The sequence below is a fragment of the Zea mays genome, chromosome 8 (genome assembly GCF_902167145.1).
Source record: "Zea mays cultivar B73 chromosome 8, Zm-B73-REFERENCE-NAM-5.0, whole genome shotgun sequence".
Lineage (NCBI taxonomy): Eukaryota > Viridiplantae > Streptophyta > Magnoliopsida > Poales > Poaceae > Zea > Zea mays.
Window position 1 is genome coordinate 152242495 of NC_050103.1, and position 19463 is coordinate 152261957.

Consider the following 19463-nt stretch of genomic DNA (forward strand, 5'->3'; position numbering starts at 1 on the left):
TGAAAATGTTAAGGAGTTTTAGAAGGAGATTGACAAATGGAAGATTGAGTGGAATCAGTTTGGTGCGACTCTGATGTGTAATTCATGGACTAGTCCTACACAAAAGAGCATCATTAACTTTTTGGTATATTGCAATGGGATAATGTATTTTTTTAAAGACCGTTGATGCAACTGGAGAGGTCCAGGACCATAAATTCATAATGCAGGTACGTATGTTGTACATACTTGTAGTTGCCTCACCCTTTTTTACTGGCCACTCATACGTATGTTGAAGTAGGAGGAGATCAAACATGTCTTGAAGATTATTGAACCAGAGAATGTTGTCCAAATTGTAACAGATAATGGTTCCAACTTTAAGAAGGTTTGTAAGATGCTAAGCAGAGAAGCCACATAGTACGAGCATATAGTATGGCAACCATATTTAGCACATACCATTAATCTGATGCTAAAGGACATTTGGGAAGTGGGCACATCATGAAGCGATGATTCAAAGCGCCCAAAGGATCTATAGTTGGATGTACAACTCATCAAGTTTACACAGTATGATGGAGAAAGCCATCGGAGGTGAGTAAGTGAAATGGAATGCTACCAGATTTGGCACTAACTACATGTTCTTGGAAAGTTTTATGAGAAGGATAAGTTCATGGTATGGTTTATGTCACCGGAAATCTAGCACTCGCGTTACTTCCTAACTGAAGTGGAAAGATATGCTTTCGACAACATCACCAATGTTGACTAGTGGGAGAACATGCAATATGTTTTAGATGAAGTTGAACCTCTGTATGTGTTCCTAAGATTTGCTGATCAGGAGAAAAGTTCAACACTTGGTGAGGTGCACATGCAACGCACAAACACCAAGCACATATATCAAAGTTAGTTTGAGAATGACATCGCAAAGTTAAATCTTAAACCCTAAACCCTAAAGTTTGAAAATGGAAGTGTTTGTGGCTTCATATGTATGTTTAGGGTTTAGGGTCATAGTGATAGTTCAACACTTGGTGAGGTGCACATGCAATATCTTTTGTATAGACCTATCACTATCACTATGACGGATTAAAATAATAGCACGAACCTTCCAACATGCCTGAGTACTATCACTATGACTCGAGCTGAACATGTGAGTATTGTGAAATAAGTCGACCTATGTGTTGTTGCCTCGTTGGAGAGTTGTAAAAGAACTTGTATTTGAGTATTGCGAAGTTCGTTGGTTGTTTGTTGTGTGAAAACCGTTGTTTGTGGTTGTATATGTATGTTGTATGTTATTTTGGTGAACATATGTCGTGTGGATCAATTAATATTTACAGTACAATGTGAATTGAGTAAATTACAAATAAATACTGTCAAAATTTTCCATTTTTTCTGTAAAAACAACGAATACCGATTCGTTTCATGGAAAACCAACGGTTTACCGCTTTTTCGCTGTTAAATCGGTACAAATTCAAATTGATTGGATTGTTAAACCAGTTGTTTTTTATCGGTTTTCACCGGCAGTAAACCGGTGAGTAACGATTTTCCCACTTTAAGGGCTAATTTAGTGACCAAAGATCATGAGAAAATTGGAGAGGATTGAGAGGAAACTTAGTTCATTTCCTCCTCGATCCCCTCAAATCCCCATGATCCCCACAGACCGGTGCATCGCGTGCGTTTGGGGGAAGGAGTGGCCTGCTGTGCCGGCTCAACATTATCGGTTATTCAGGAATGAAAATTAATGGAAACATACGGGAAAACTAGTTTCCGACCGAGTTGGAAATAATCGGAAACGAAAACGAAGAGAGATAAACTGATACAGTAGCTAGTAGCGATGGTAAAATGAAAAACAACTGGTCAGCAAGGTTTAAGGCAACTCAGTAATCAGCAAAAGGTTTAAGGCTGTCCAGCCTCGATCGACACAAAAGCCCCAAATCACAAGCATGATCTCAAATGCTCAATGCGACTCTGTACGCCAAAAGCAGCGACAAACCAGGAACGCAGTACATGACTGTCTGAATAATTCTCCTCGATCACAGAAACCCCTACAACCTTGTAGCCCGAAATGCAGCAACAACCAAATCTGAAGTCTGAGCACACTAGCACAAATTGTCTGGAAGCAAAGCGCAACGAACTAAGATAGGATAGGCTAAGGATTAAGCAACGGGAGTCCACGGCAAAGTACAACAAACTAAGACAGGATAGAGTAAGGATTAAACAACACAGCACCTCACCGCGTCGATCAGTACGCGCCGCCAAGCAGCCTGCGGGCGACCTCGAAAGAGACGAAGGCGTCGATGCAGGCGTACTTGATCTGCTCGTAGCTGAGGCAGGACGCGTCCCAGCGGCTCATGGTGACCCTCTGCGGCTTCACGAGGTTGACGCCCATGACGACTTGCACGAGCGCACGCAGCCCCGCCTGGCGGAGGTCCGGGCGGTTCATCCGCTCCGCGGCGCGGCCCCGCAGGTCCTCCGCGTTGGCCACCACCAGACCGTGGTCGTCGCTGAGCCGCTCCGCGTCCGCCTCCACGCCGACGCCGACGAAGCGGATCCCGCGGTCGCCGAGGAACTCCGCCAGCGCGCCGGGGACGTAGTCGGCGTAGAGGAGCTGGAAGATGAGGCAGCTGTGTCCGACGCAGAGCTGCAGTGTGGCCACCGGGTTCTGGTGCGGGCCGAAGCTTGGGCGCCACTCAACGTCAAGCCCGACGATGATGCTGTAGCCGTTGCTGCCGGGGCGGTGCAACGCGAGGATCTCCGCGATCCAGCGCTCCACAGCCTGGCCGGAGGATGTGACGGTGGTGTTAATCACGTCGTTGCCGAAGGTCACTTCGATCACGTCAGGGTCGGCCATTGGATACCTCGTCGCCGTCCCTCGGTCTGCGGCGCTCCTTTTCCCCTGCGCAAAGGACAAGGGGAACTGGGGAAGAGGGGAGTGGTTTGGCCGTTTGGAAAGGAACCACTGCGACGGGGTGGATAAAAGGTGAAGCGTGCCAGCTAAGGCGTGATTGCCTGATTGTTGGAACTCAGAAACGGATCGTTTAGCACGAAAAAAGCGGACCGGAAAACGGACTATACGGGCTGGTAAGCACGTTTTAGTGTAAAAAACGGGTTTAATGAGCTTAGAGGTAAACGGGCCGTGCTGGACTAGCCCACTGTGCCTAGTTTCCTGTCCGAGCCTGGCCCGCTTGTTCGTGCCCGGGCCATGCCGAACTCGGACCAGGTCCAAACAGCGGGCTTCGTGCCGGACTTGCGGGCCTCGTGCTTATTGGCTATCTATAGAAACTGGACGGCCAAAGCCAGCTAGCCAGGTCTGCTGCATGCACCTGCCCAGTATGTCCGAAAAACCAGTGGGACCAATATGCGATTAATCCTGATAAATCAATAAAACCAGGCGAATTTAGAATCAAGCCAGTTTATTAATTCAAATGGCTCGAGAATGATCGATCGATAAGATCGATTAATCGGTTACTGACATGATAAACCGACAGCGTGGGTGATGAAACCAAACCACTTATTTTTTGGCAAATAAAGCACATTCAGGTCTCAAAATTTGAACACGTTATGGTCCAAATGTTTTCATAAGCCCAATAACAATAATTAGTAGTTCAAATACAATGAAAACCATATGCATAGTTTGTCCGACGGTTTAAAGCAATAGTCGTGGAACATGTAGTTAGTAATGATTCATAACATGAACATTGAAAATCGTACTGAGTGTTCTCTCCTGTCTTAGTTTGTGAAACGAAGAAATACAAATAATGGCTCTATTGCTCTAGAAAATTTTCAATCTCATTCAACATCAAATTTATGGTATGAGCTATACACGACTGCCATACAATAGAAAGATGCTTCTTGACTGTCATATGACATGTCATTTTATAGTTTGTTTCATTATTGGTGACAATCTCAACCACATGCCCTCGACAAATTATGTCACCACGTCCATGATCTCCTACATTTATCATCCATGGTCTCTTGCAATATTTGCATCTGAATCAAGAATATATGTTGTCCTCGTGTTGTCAAACCGAATCGATTCAATTCGACATACATGAAAATATCAATAACATGATCTATTTTTATAAGTATTGTTAGCATATATTACATGTAGCAGTGGTAATTTAAAAAGATTTCATGAAAAGGAGAAAAAAATCCTCCAAACCATAACTCCTACTCGATCACCTGCTAATCACTTCTACACACTGATTTATCAGCTTTGGGGAGCGGCTAATTAGCAATCCTATATGATATATCAATTTTTTCTTTTTTCTTTTTTTCAAAACTTCCATGATTTTTAGTTTGAAATATGTTCCGTATTTTAAATTTTGGTTTTAGCAGAAGGTCTTCAAATAATACCTAGTATTTATACAAAAAATGGCATCAAGTTTTCAAAATTTACAACTTTTTCCAAATTCAAAATCTGAAACCGGTGTATCGGCGTTACTGGCCGGCGCCCCATGAACCTTGGATGCATGTGTTTGTTTTTAGTTTCCTTCTAGGCACAGTAGGATCTAGTGCCAGGTTAAAGTGCAAGGCTAATATGGCGTGTTTGGTTCTATCGAGAAAAGATCCCCGGGTCCCTAAGGCCCACTAGTCAGTAGAAGGACAAGGGAAAGGTCCGTCCTAGAAGCACCCACCCCTGGATACTCCCGAGGCACCAAGCCCAAGATTAGATGAGGTGGTGCCAAAAGGGGGGCAGGCGAATCGAAAGAAAGTCACTCGAGTGGATTCCGCGCCTACCATAAGTGATCGAATGTATTAACCGCGCCTTACACCAAGCCAAAGTGGGAGAGTCGGTCCTCCTTCACCCGCAGGATGTAACACCCTGAATTTGGGGTATAAATTTTCTTTCTAATTATCACCCAAATTCAGGTGTTACTCTTCTCTCTCTCACCCTGGGTTCTATCTCTCCCTAGATTTTCTCTTTTTTCCTTTTGAATAGGAATAGCTTAATTTAGGGGGGAATTAATTATTTATTTTTGTGTCAAAACATTATGGGTCATGACATGTTGCATCATGCTGAGTTTGAATATTCTTGAATTGTTGCACATGTTTGAATTACATTAAATTTGAAACTTGAATTGAATTTGAATTGAAAACCCTAGAGAAAAGAAATGGAAAAACAATTAGGAAATTCAGGAAAAAGTCATTCTGTCCCAAACCAACCCACCAGACCCGTGCCCCCGCGCTCTCCTCTCTCTCTTGCTGCCTAGTGGGGCCGAGCTGTCGGCGTCGGTTCCCTTCGCTCGCGCGCCCCTCTTCCCTCTCTGCCTCGCGGGCCCGCTCTGCCAGGCACCAAGCCGTTACCCCCACGCGCTCGTTCTCTCTCTCTATCCGCGCCGTGGGTCTGCGCTGTTAGCTTCGCCCTCCCCGCGTCCGTCGTGGACCAGCGCGCGCGCACTCGCGCACGTCGCCGGAATCCTTGGCCACGACGCACGCCCACGCGCCCAGCTCCCTTTTTGAGCCCCGCCCGCGCCCACACTCACTCCCCCGCCTCATTTCGCACAGTCCTGCCCTCTCTCGCGCTCTGCTCACGCCGCTAGACCTCGTCGGAGACCCGCACCCGCCTCCCCGGCCATCTAGCTCGCCGGAGACCGCGCCAAGCCACCCCGAGCTTCGCCCCGAGGTGAGACACCCGTTCCCGTGCTCAGTTTCCCCAATTTCGCTCTATCGTCGGCCAATTTCGGCTCCGCGGGAGTTCGGCCGTGGCGGTCCGCCGCGCCCGAGTGGTGACCTACCAAATTAGCCTGGCCCAGTGCCCCCGCATTGGTCCCTGAGTTTCCCCTCGCCCTGTTGAAACTATCCTAGGCCTTAGCGCGCCTCAAGCCCTCTCCCCGCGGCCGGAATCCCTCACCGGAGTTCTTTCGGCCCGCCCGAGGCCTTTTCCCCGCCATTCCCCCCTCTAACTTCGGACTCGTGGCCACAACCCTGCCACCGAGTTCGTCGAGTCATTCTCCCCCTCTCTGCCCAATTCCGGCGACCCCGAAAACCGTCGTAGCACGCACCCGCCCCAACTCCGGCGACTTCACCGCCGCGAAGAGGAGCGGCGCCACCCGTAGTCGTTCACCCCCTCCTGGTCTGATCTCCCACGACCGATCTTGATCGCACGGCCCAAATCGCGGGATACCGCTTCGCGCACGCATGCCCTGCGTCCGGGCCCGCCTGTCAGCGCCCGTGTCCCATGGTGCTGGGCCTGATCGGTCAGTGCGCCCTCCCCCTCGACCGCTGACACCCCCTGGCCTGCCTGTCAGCGCTCGCTCGCCCGCGCGCCGCGCCCTCGGCCGCAGATCTAATCTCGGTCGTTGGTTTCTAATCTAACGGTTTAAATCGCCCGATACCCCTTCGCGCGGTAGTTTTGTTAAAGAGACCCTCGGTTTGTTCGGAATCAACCTGTCGTCCCTGATTTTCACGCGCAGGCCCCTGTAATCTTGCAGATTGAACCCTGGACTTTTAAATATTCATAGAATTAGACCTATTTTCATATTTTGAATTCCCAAACTTGTTTATTTCATATCTTTTGCATATGAACTCCAAATTTAGTGATTCAAATTGCAAAATGTTCATAGGATTATTCTCTGTTTAAATAAATTAGTTTCATTTACTGTCTGCACATTCTAATTTTTATGGTTAATTATGAACTAATATATGTGTACATTTTAGTAAAATAAATAAAAGGAAAACCCTAGAGATTAAAGTATATTTAATCTTGTGAAGATTAATAATGTGTATCACACGAATTCATCCCTAGTCTAACTTTAAGGTCACAGTAAAATAAATAGAACTAGGTTGTGTAATTATGGACAACACTTAGAGAATAATCTATTTCTAAATAAAATTAGTTCATGTTATACTTTGATCTCATCATTCCTTATTTAGTATTGTGGCTTTTTGAGATGTATTCCAATGTTTGTACATGTTTGGTGTTGTCGAGGACCATAATTAGGGGTACCCTCAAGACTCCTAATTCTCAGCTGGTAACCCCCATCAGCATAAAGCTGCAAAGGCCTGATGGGTGCGATTAAGTCAGGGATCAATCCATACGAGCGACTCGATCATGCCTCGCCCGAGCCTAGCCTCGGACAAGGGCAGCCGACCCCGAGGGATTTCCGTCTCGCCCGAGGCCCCCCTCCAACGGCGGACACATCTCCGGCTCGCCCGAGGCCTTGCCTTCGCTAAGAAGCAACCCTGACTAAATCGCCGCACCGACCGACCAAATCGCAGGAGCATTTAACGCAAAGGTGGCCTGACACCTTTATCCTGACACGCGCCCCCCGCCAGAGCCGAAGTGACCGCCGTCACTTCGCCGCTCCACTGACCGGCCTGACAAAAGGACAGCGCCGCCTGCGCCACTCCGACTGCAGTGCCACTTGACAGAGTGAGACTGACAGGCAGTCAGGCCCTGCCAAAGGCACCATAGGAAGCTCCGCTCCGCCCGACCCAGGGCTCGGACTCGGGCTAAGTCCCGGAAGACGGCGAACTCCGCTCCGCCCGACCTAGGGCTCGGACTCGGGCTAAGTCCCGGAAGACGGCGAACTCCGCTCCGCCCGACCCAGGGCTCGGACTCGGGCTAAGTCCCGGAAGACGGCGAGCTCCGCTCCGCCCGACCCAGGGCTCGGACTCGGGCTCAGCCCCAGAAGACGACGAACTCCGCTTCGCCCGACCCCAGGGCTCGGACTCCGCCCTGGCCTCTGCCGAACGACCTCCGCCTCGCCCGACCCAGGGGCTCGGACTCGGCCTCGGCCATGGAAGACAGACTCGACCTCGGCTCCGGAGGAGCCTCCACGTCGCCCAACCTAGGGCGCAGGCCAGCCACGTCAACAGGAAGCGCCATCATCACCCTACCCCGAGCTGACTCGGGCCGCAGAGAACAAGACCGGTGTCCCATCTGGCTAGCTCCGCCAGATAGGCAATGATGGCGCCCCGCATGCTCTGTGACGACGGCGGCTCTCAGCTCTCTTACGGAAGCAGAAAGACGTCAGCACGGACCCGACCGCTCCGACAGCTGTCCCTCCGCCAGGCTCCGCCGCTCCTCCGACGGCCACGACATCACACCAGCTGGGTGCCAAGATCTCTCCGGCTGCCACATCGGCATGTACTTAGGGCGCTAGCTCTCCCCCGCTAGACACGTAGCACTCTGCTACACCCTCATTGTACACCTGGATCCTCTCCTTACGCCTATAAAAGGAAGGACCAGGGCCCTCTTAGAGAGGGTTGGCCGCGCGGGGACGAGGACGAGACAGGCGCTCTCTTGGGGCCGCTCGCTCCCTCTCCTGCGTGGACGCTTGTAACCCCCTACTGCAAGCGCACCCGACCTGGGCGCGGGACGAACACGAAGGCCGCGGGATTTCCACCTCTCTCACGCCCGTCTCCGGCCGCCTCACTTCCCCCCTTCGCGCTCGCCCACGCGCTCGACCCATCTGGGCTGGGGCACGCGGCGACATTCACTCGTCGGCTTAGGGACCCCCCGGTCTCGAAACGCCGACAGGTGTGTTGTTCATTTTTACTTTCCAAATGTATTGAATGCATGCTCGCTTTATTTAGACAACGAGCAGTCCGAGATTCCCGAGTGTGTTGTTGGAGACCTCCCTAAGCAACAACCTGGTGAAGGCAAGTGTCCTCTAACCTATTATGTCCTACATACTCTATAATTTACTATCTCGCATTACTTTATGAAACCTAACGATTGACTAGTCTGTATTTACCTTATCCTTATTTACCTTTTGGGTTATCATGATTAGCATTTTGATATCGTCTTAACTTAATCAATGAACATGATGTGATTATTTATGATATGATGATGTTATTCCAATGATGATATTGTGATATTCTAGGGGGCTCAGGCCTTTTTCCTGAGTACCTCTCCGTAAGGACCTGTTCGTGGAGTGACCACCCGGGATAACAGTGCAGCCATGACGGTGGAATGGGATGCCCTTAGCTAATTAATTAGATGAACCTATGGGTGTAGTTGGCTTTGCCGGAGGGCCATCAATGGGGGCCGTGGCGTAGTGCTCGCTCTGCCAAGGGGGGGTGCAGAGGTTCATTCGATTTGGTTTTGTTAGTCACCCACCTTGGGGAGGTGTACTGCGTTTGTATGACTGGCGAAACCTAACGAGCACCTATGCACCAGGGGAGTATTTGTAAAGGCTACGTAGTGTATCCTTGGCCATTCACCTCGGTAGTGAAGGTCAGGTTTGTACAACCTAGGCTAGAAAGGGATCACGACTCATGGGTAAACTGTGCAACCTCTACAGAGTATTAGAAATTGGTATATCAGCCGAGCTCACGGTTAAGAGTAGCCTTGGGATCCTCTTTGATTAGAAGAATTCTAGTTACTTTTATGATGATGGTTAACAATGATGATATAATTCTGATCTCTGGTATTTCCTCTTTGAGGGAGTACTTTTGGGTAATAACTGGGTATATTACTAAAAACTTGGCTCTACTAGTAATAATGAATACTCGACCAACTAAAAGCAAGTGTTAACCTCAACCCCACATATAGCTAGTCCACTTTGGCCAAACGGGACATTTGCTGAGTATGTTGATGTGTACTCACCCTTGCTTTACACACCACCCCACCCCAGGTTGTCCCCACTATACTCAGTGCTCAGGAGGTGATGCTCGCAACATGGAGGACTTCGAAGAGTTCTAGGATTATGACGAGTTTTAGTTTATCTTAGTAGCAAACCACCAGTCAGCTGTCTGTGTAGGCTTATCATCTACGTTTCGTTTTCTCCGCACTTTGATGTTTATGTTAGAGACAATGGTTATGTATTAGACTTTGTGGATGTCTTGGACATCTTTATGTAATTGAAGTACCTTTCCGCTATTTATTTCGAGTATTGTGTGATGATGTCCAATTATGTAATCGCTGTGTACGTGAGTTTTTTATCCTGGCACGTACATGGTTCGCATTCGGTTTGCCTTCTAAAACCGGGTGTGACACAGGACCCTAGGCCTGTGACCCACTCATGACTTATCAACCCTAGACCTAAGTGCATTAGCTGTCTACAGGACCCGCAACACGACGAGCCATGCTGAGACCCAGGCTACGGAGGCCAGGGGTCGACATGGCGTAGAGACGATAATGATGGTGCTAGAGCCCTTCGCCGACTACGCCGCCAGTATTAAAGAGAGTGACCAGATGAGCCCAAACGATCGAAGCACATGTCGACAAGCATGACTTTACCGAGGTAAAACACCTCGTTTTACTACAACACGATAGCTCCTTCCGTAAGAAGTTATCGGTAACCGACCCCCACATTGGCATATAAAAGGGGGAGGGTCAGCCACGAAGAGATGGACCCCCACGACAAGAGACATACATGGACATAGAGACGAACACACAATGGAGGACAGACAGAAGACCACACCGGAGGACCTAGAGGACTACAGAGGCCGGAGCCAATGCAAGGAGCGCGCCGCCACGACGCCCAAGGCTTAGCTAGGTTGAGAGCACCAGATTCGTAGTCCTTAGGCCACCTCATGAATAAGAGACTTGGAAGCCACCTCCCTCTCTCACCTGCTTGTAACCCTAATATGAGTATTGAGCAATAAAGGTGTTGGTAGCGTGAACCGCCGAAGACTGGATGTAGGGACGTTCTGCACGAACCAGTATAAATCTTACGCCCACTGGGCACACCATCCAGACCGTCAAACATGCACAAACAAATTTACTTGTCAGAGTTTGTTCAAAAACCACGACAGTTGGCACGCCAGGTAGGGGGATTGCACGTTTTAATGACTTCTCTCTCCAGATGGCTAGCTGCGCCATAGTTTGGACCCTCGGAATGACCATTCGTTTTGGAAACCTCGACTTCGTCATTGACAACTAGGGAACAATGATCAAGGCCCCGAAATCCCAATCCCCTCGATGGACATCGTCGATATTGCTAGGGGGTTTAGAGGCCTCTAGCTTAGCTCCACTTAGGGAAACAATGGGCGTCTGTGCACGATAGGACCCGCTTGTGTCGAGTTTGTGGGAATGATGGCCCCATTAGGAATTCATTCCATGACCTCCTTCTATTGTGATCAGAATACGGACACAACTCCCCATCTAGTGGAGCAAGTCATGACCCAGCCTAGGAGTGCTTCATAGACAACACCCCCTGTTGTGGACTTGTTCTCAAATATTATAAATTAAGAACAAGGCAACACAAGATATTAAATGTTAATGCCCTTCGTCCTTCAAAACATTATTCCCCTTAGGATATAATGATCTTCAGACGAAGGTCATGAAGGACATACCTTCATGATTGTAGCATATATTAATAAAAGAAGAAGCATATGAAGTGTAAGAGACGACATAAACAATCATTTAACGTTGTTAATTCATTCTTATTATGTTACCATGGAAAGGTAGAAACAATATTGAATTACAAAAATACCTTCGGCTTGACAGAAGGCAAAAAGTACAATTGTGACGCAAAAGCAAGTATCAGTTAGCATGAACAGTACGAGGGTACTGTTCATCTATTTATAGGCACATGACACAATCTATGAGAAATTACAATTATGCCCTTTACATTTACTATTGGCTTATAGAAAAATCTATGAGGACTGAACATCCTTTTCCCTTTTAGATCGGTTCCCTTTTCTGTGATTTAGCCGAAGCTCTGTTTTGCACAGCTTCGGGGCGACGACAACCTTCGTCACGATCAAGCTCCTCATCGTGTCTGCTTTTACCAAGAATCCGAAGATACCTGTCCATAAACCATACTTGGAAAACATTGTCAAATTACATTTTTGAGGACCTTCTGAGGACGAAGGCCCCCAACACCCCTAGAAGACCACTCCCTACTCACAAGAAGCCCTAAGAGAACCCCCTCTAGTGTCATGGTGCGCACGTTGGTGTCTGTCGGTGTTTTGGGTCCGACCGCGCACCCAGCGTTGCCCCTCGAGGTGCTTTTTGGAGTAGGACGGTGTTACCGACTGTAACTCGATGGTTCGCGCTAGATGCACGAGAGACAGTGGGCAATTTTGTACAGGTTCATGCCGCTTTGAGATGCGTAATACCCTACGTCCTGGCGTGAATACTTTGTGTGGTGGGTTACAAGGAGGCTCTCTAATATCGAGGATTTTAGAGAACTAGGTGGATGGCTAAGTAGTGAGATATCTTTTTGAGGGGATGCCCCCTAGGCCTTATATACTTGACCGTGGGGCATTACATGTGGATATGATAACAATGTGAGCCTAAGTAATAGTGAACCGACTGAACCTATCTTCCTATAATTCCGCCGACCTATCCCCGCTCTGTTCCGATGTATGAGGCCCCTGCGCGGGAAGGTCGGATCCTTGTTGCGGTTGTTGTTCAAACTCATCGGGCCGTCTAGGCCTGTGTCAATCCAATCTTGTGTCGATCCACTTTACCAGACGTGCCTCCCCAGGCCCACGAAGGGATGACCTTGCGAATTACTGGGCCCGCAGGCCTTTCGCGAGGTCTTTTAGCCTTCCAGTGGACCCGGGGGATATATGTCCCCCACAAGCCCCCAATCTTTGGGTTGATTTTGAAATAAACGGCCCAAAGATTCTAGTTCCAGCTTGCAGTTTTTGATGTTGATAAGGAATGCCTTGAAAATAAGTCTGTCGAGCCGTTGCTTCTGAACTCTGAGTGACTCGGTAAAAACGATCTTCTGTTGTTTTCTTCCGCCATTATTCATCGACCTTCGCTTTATTCCTCAAAAATCGGTGCTCTGTCTCGAGTTTATGCTTTGGAGATCAGCATTATGTTCTTTGGAATTCAAGATTAGGTGCACCCAATGGGTGTAGCCCCCGAGCTTCGAATGGATTTTTGAAAATAATCCACTCGAAGGTCTTCATTTCAAGTCTTCTCAGAAATCATTTTTATCTTCAACTTGCGATTTTAGAAGTCAGCATTGTCTTAGTTTCATCTTATGCTTTAGAAATCAGCATTCTGTCTTTTGGGGTTGATGATTCATTGGGTGTAGCCCCGAGCTCTGAGTGGATTACTGAAAATAATCCACTCGAAGGTCTTCATCTCACGTTGTTTCTGTTTTTTTAGAAATCATCCTTTCCTTTTTGTCGAATGCCTTAGATATCAGCATTATATCATCAACATTATGCTTTAGAGGTCAGCATACAGTTTTGCTTTTGAGATCGAGCATGCGATCTGCCCATATCTTGTTAGGTCTTGAAGTTTATTTGATCTGCAACAAATTGGACGTTCAGTAGATGGCCTTTGGCTAGTCTTCATATCACTTCGTGCTTCAATGCTTCTGTTGATTAGACTTGTACCTCATCGGCTATTTTTGGCTTTCCTCTGATCTCCGTCGATATCTTTCTTCTGTCTTGATACATTCATTGCGCATACTGCGTGGATGTGACTGTTTGGGAAAATCTATTTAAAATTCCTGGACGTCCCCCCCAATGGGTGTGGGCAAGGGATGGCTTGGTGCGCTGAGCGTTTAGCAAACTGCCCCTGGGTAGTAACTTGACGTGACCGCGAGTGTAATCATATCATCCGAGCAGTTGACTTGAGTCCCAATGGGTGTCGTGTTACGTGAAACGGCGCCAGCCGCCTGACTTGTTTGCAGACGATTTGAATTGCTTATTGATTATTTGCGACTATTCAGTGGCCGTGGTAGGAGATGAGCGGTTGCCTTCTTCTTCTATAAATAGAGCGCTTGCTTCACTGTTGTTTTCACACATCTCTCTGCTGCTTGTTGCTTACTCTCTTCTCTTTTCTTCTACTCCACCATGGGCAAGAGCAAGAAAGGCGGAAGCTCCTCGCACCATTCCGGCGATAAGCGGAAACGCGAGCCGACTCCTCCGAGTACTCGGCGGTGTGACCTTGATGACGCTGAACCCGATGGGTGTAATCCGGCCAGCGCTGAACCCAATGGGTGTGTTGTTCGTATTGTTGACGAGGACGAGGAAGAAGAGGAGGAAATCCCCTTAATTCGGAAAAACAGTCGGCACTACCTGGTCAGTGGGGGTAGTAGTGATATTCCTTCTCCGGCCTTGTCCGCACTCATTGGTCTGCAAGAGTTGTCCATAGCAAATTTTGATCAGGCTCTCGAGGATATGGTTCCTGAAGATCTGTTGTCCGAGCCAACAGATGGTGGTATGATGGAGGTTTGCACTGACATTCCGGATGTGGGGTTAGAGTTATCCTGAGCAGCGTCTCGAGCCTCATCGACCTTGGAGTGCGGTCTCCAAAGTCAAGAAGCTGGTCTAGGTTGCTCCATTCCCATGGAGGTAACTGAGAATCTTTCAGCCTTAGAGGTGGCTGTTGCAGAGAACCTAGTCCTCAAGGATGGCACCAGCGATTACCCAGCCCCCGAGGGTGTTGCCGACAATGATCTGGCTCGGGTGGGTAGTGCGAGCTGCAACCCAGCCCCCGAGGGTGCGGTCGGTGGTGATCCGGCTTCGATGGGCAATGCAGGCTGCGACCCAGCCCTCGAGGGTGCGGCCGGTGGTGATCCGGCTCCGATGGGCAATGCAGGCTGCGACCCAGCCCCCGAGGGTGTCCGAGCGGGCTCTCCTTCTCATACCTCCATGGATGTCCACGTCGGGTCTTCTCCTCCACATTCTGATTGCATGGCAACAACACGTGCTTCAAATCAGGAAGTCGCCTTAGAGATCGGCACACCCAACGCCAGAGTTTTGATTCATGCTGGTGATGTTGAGCTGATACCCAATGATGCTCTTTAGATTGCCTCGGCTGATATTCCCTCATCGAGTCACCAACTGGTTTCTCATGATTTGGGGCTTCCTTCATTCTTCTCCAATCTTCAGGTAACTTGGTTTTTCCTGATCTGGCTAAACTGTGGGCGAAATGTTGTCTTTGCACTCACTTGTTTTCAATGCCAGGCTTTGGTTGACGAGATGGCTGATCGGCTGAGGTCACAGGGTGCTTCTGTCCTGGAAAGAGCTCTGTCTCTAATGCATTGGAATCCAGTGCTACTTCAGCGGTGGGTATCTGAGTTGGAGATGACAAATGCTGGTTAGTGCCTTTGTTTCCTCTTTGGCCACTTGATTAGTCTGCCTTTTACTGAGTGTCCTTCTTTAACCATTTCTTGCTAGATATGGTCCGGCGGTACTCTGAGATCGAGGAGAAGTACTCTCAAGGTCAGATGGACCTGGCTCGAGTTTCTGCCTCTTTAGACGATGCCAACTTATTGGATTCCTCTCTCAGTGCTCAGCTTGACTCTGAAAGGGTGGCTAACGAGGTAAGTTTGCTTTGACTTTCTCTGTTGTGTTCTTACTGCCCGCTGGGTATTTGAGAACTGATTCTTGTCTGTAGGGAGAAAAATGTGCCCTTGCAGGTTCTCGTGATAGCCTTGATAGGTTGTATCGCGATGCCAACAATTCTTTGACCATCTTGGAGAGGAGCCATCGGTTTACCATGGCGGACTTGGATAATCATCGTTACAAGCTTGAAGGCTCAGTGCGACAAGGCTATGGACAAAGCCCTTCGCGCGGGGTGGATCTTGATGAGAAGGCCGGGTGTGATTGTTCCTGACGACATAATTGCTGATGTCAACGCTGCTCCTGACTCTTCGAGTCGTTCTTCTTCATCAGTTGCTCCTGAGAAAAACATTACTAAGTAGAAACACTGAATGCCTTGTGTATCTGGTCAATATGCTCGAATATTCTTGTTAGAAAATGCTCTCGATACTGAATGCTATTATTTTTCTGTTCTTTGAATTCAACAGTCGTTATGATTGCGGAGGTAAGTGCAGTGTGATGGTTTTGAAGCTTCTTCCTATTTCGCGGGGCTTAGAGATCGCCCTAAGACGAGCAATCGAAAACATGCTTATGCTTAATCGAGTAGTCGCGAGCGTGCCGTGCCGATTTAAGTCACTACCGACTTAAACCGACCGCTCCGTTGGTAGGGTCTAGTGGTCACCCTGAGTTAAGTAAACGTGAGCATGTCACACCGCCTTAAGCCTTCGCTGACTAAAGTCGATTGCTCCGTTAGTAGGGCATAGTGGTCACCCTGGGTTAAGTAAGCGTGAGCATGTCACACCGCCCTAAGTCATTGCTGACTTAAGCCAATTGCTCCGTTAATAGGGCATAGTGGTCACCCTGGGTTAAGTAAGCGTGAGCATGTCACATTGTCACACCGCCTTAAGTCATTGCCGACTTAAGTCGATTGCTCCGTTAATATGGCATAGTGGTCACCCTGGGTTAAGTAAGCGTGCAGAAAACAATTCAAGTGCCTTTGAGAATGAAGTCATTTTATTGATGGTGTATCTCCCAATTACAGAATACAATGCCGTCCCAATAGCTTTTGAAATCTAGCTAGGGGTAAAACTTCCTGAGATGCTCTATATTCCATGAGTTCCCTATTTCCGTGCCATCCATTTGAGTAAGACGATATGATCCAGGCCGAGTGACTTCTGTTACTATGAATGGTCCTTCCCATAGTGGCGACAATTTATGCCGTCCTTCCCCCGTTAGAATTCGGCGGAGGACAAGATCTCCCACTGCAAAGGATCGATGTGGTATGGCCTTATCATGATAGCGCCTCAGAGTCTGTTGGTATCTGGCTGACTGAATCATTGTATTCAACTGTTCTTCTTCTAGTACATCAACATCCTCCAGCGTAGTGGCTTTAGCCTCAGCTATGTTTTCGAAGATCAATCTTGGTGCCCCAAACTTGAGATCAGCAGGTAGCACTGCCTCCAAACCATAAACCATGAAGAAGGGAGTGTTTCCATGCAGAGCTCGGCTGGGTTGAGTTCTTAGGCTCCAGACCACATACGACAACTCTCTGATCCACTTTCCTGCGAACTTTTCATTCTTGTCGAAGACTTTCTTTCTGAGTGCTTCCAGTATCATTCCGTTGGCTCTTTCTACCTGCCCGTTGGCTCTTGGGTGTGCTACTGATGCATATTTGATCTGGATGCTTTTTTGTGCGCAAAAATCAAAGAACTCCGAACTAGTGAAATTGGATCCCAGGTCGGTTATGATGCTGTTCGGTATTCCGAACCTGAATATTATGTCCTTTATGAATTCCACTGCCTTAGCTGAACTTAGAGAAGCAATGGGCTTGAACTCTATCCACTTAGTGAATTTGTCGATAGCGACCAGTACATGAGTGTATCCTCCTTGAGCCTTCTTGAAGGGTCCAATCATATCCAGTCCCCAGCACGCGAACGGCCATGTTACAGGTATGGTTTGCAGTTGCTGTGCTGGTAGATGTTGCTGTTTTGATAAGTATTGACAAGCTTCACACCTCTGGACTAACTCGGCTGCATCACTCTTTGTCGTTGGCCAGTAGAAACTAGACCTGAAGACCTTCCCAACCAGAGTCCTGGATGCTGCGTGTATCTCGCATTGTCCAGCGTGTACCTCATCTAGCAGTTGCTTCCCAGTAGCCGAAAGAATGCATTTCATGAGGACTCCTGTCGCGCCCCTTCTGTATAGTGTTTCCCCAATGAGGGTGTAGTGAGATGACTGCCTTGCGATGCACTCTGCTGCATTTTTGTCATCCGACTCCTCGTTCTTTATATATCTAATGATTGGCTCCCTCCAGTCATCAGAATCTGACTCTGGTTGGCTCAGAATATTGCATTCTTCTGCTCGATCCGATGAGATGCTCGGGCGCAGTACTTCTTGGACGAAGACTCCAGGCGGGACCTAAGTCTGACTGATCCTAGCTTTGACAATGCATCAGCTGCCGTGTTGCGATCTCTCCCCACATGATGAAATTCCAGCCCTTCAAACTTGTCTTCTAGCTTTTGGATGACGGTGCAGTATTTCCCCATGGAGTCATTCGAGCAATCCCACTCTTTGTTTACTTGACTTATGACCACCAGTGAGTCCCCATATACCATCAGCCTCTTGATGTCCAGTGATATGGCAATGTTCAGTCCATGAATCAAAGCTTCATATTCTGCCGCATTATTGGATGCTGAGAACAATAACTAGAGAGCATATTTGAGTGGTTCGCCTCTAGGTGCAATGAAAATGATTCCTGTTCCTGCCCCCTGCAGTTTCAACGAGCCATCGAAATACATCCTCCATACTTCTGCAGTCTCCGGGTTATCTGGCACTTGCTGCTTGGTCCATTCTGATACGAAGTCAACTAGTGCTTGGGTCTTGATTGCAGTACGAGGTCGAAACTCAATGTCATGAGCCCCCAGCTCGCAGGCCCACTTGGCTATTCTTCCAATGGCTTCTTTGTTGTGGAGGATATCCCCTATCGGAAATCTAGTGACTACTATGACTTTGTGATCGTCAAAATAGTGACGGAGCTTGCGTGTAGTTAGAAGTACTGCGTACAATAGTTTTTGAACTTGAGGATATTTCTTCTTCAAGGGACCTAGGACTTCACTGATGAAATAGACGGGATGTTGCACTGGGTATGCGTGTCCTTCTTCTGCTCGCTCGACTACTAACATGGTGCTCACCATGTGAGTCGTGCAAGAGATGTACAACAACAGATCTTCAGCCGGGTGACTCGGCGTGGCTCGGCGAGGTGGTTTTAACACTGGTGGTGTCGTCAGGAATTTCTTCAGTGCGTCTAGAGCTTCCTAAGCCTCTGAAGTCCACTGGAACTTGTCTACCTTCTTGAGCAACTTGTAGAACGGTAGGCCCTTTTCTCCCAGCCTTGATATGAACCTGCTTAGGGATGCCATGCATCCAGTAAGCCTTTGTACTTTCTTCTGTGATCGTGGTGCCTCCATTCTCATGATAGCCTCGATCTTTTCTGGATTAGCCTCAATTCCCCGGTGGCTGACGATAAACCCGAGCAATTTCCCTGCTGGTATTCCAAAGACACACTTTTCAGGATTAAGCTTCCATCGATATCACCGCAGACTGTTGAAGACCAGCTGTAAATCTTCAATTAAATTTTCTGAGTTTTCTATCTTGATCACCACGTCATCCACATAAGCTTCCACACACTTGCCCCAGTGGTCGGCTAAGCATGTCTGAATAGCCCTCTGGTAAGTTGCTCCAGCGTTTTTAAGGCCAAATGTCATGGAGGTATAGCAGAAGGCTCTGAATGGGGTGATGAATGCTATTTTTTCCTCGTCTTCCTTTGCCAAGCTGATCTGATGATATCCGAAATAGCAATCTAAGAAAGACAACATAGAACATCCGGCAGTTGAGTCTACCACCTGGTCTATTCTAGGAAGTCCGAAGGGATCCTTCGGACAATGTTTGTTGAGATCCGTATAGTCGACGCACATGCGCCAATCCACTTTATTCTTTTTGAGTATAAGAACAGGACTTGCCAACCACTCAGGATGTAACACTTCTATAATGAATCTGGTCGCGACCAAGCGAGCCAGCTCTGCACAGATGGCTTCTCTCTTGTCGGGCGTGAAACGATGTAATTTCTATCGGATCGGCCTCGCCTGGGGGTAGACCTTCAGTTTGTGCTCGGCCAGTTCTCTCGGGACTCCCGGCATATCCGCAGGTTGCCATGCGAATACGTCTCGGTTATCTTATAGAAACTGGATGAGCGTGCTTTCCTATTTGTCATCCAGGCTAAACTGATGATGGTAGTCTTGCGCTCGTCG

The 19463-nt window shown here is 48.3% G+C and overlaps 1 protein-coding gene across 1 annotated transcript; it reads right to left on the reverse strand.

Annotated features, from left to right (window-relative positions):
- Positions 1 to 1806: 1806 nt before the first annotated feature.
- LOC100273185 (Polynucleotidyl transferase ribonuclease H-like superfamily protein) lies at positions 1807 to 2898 on the reverse strand. Its single transcript, NM_001147630.1, has one exon. The coding sequence runs from the start codon at positions 2816 to 2818 to the stop codon at positions 2210 to 2212; it is 609 nt and encodes a 202-aa protein (NP_001141102.1). The 5' UTR covers positions 2819 to 2898; the 3' UTR covers positions 1807 to 2209.
- Between the last annotated feature and the right edge of the window lie 16565 nt (positions 2899 to 19463).

Excerpts from the sequence above, each read along its gene's own strand:
- LOC100273185 (NM_001147630.1), bottom strand. The coding sequence starts at position 2,818 with ATGGCCGACCCTGACGTGATCGAAGTGACCTTCGGCAACGACGTGATT.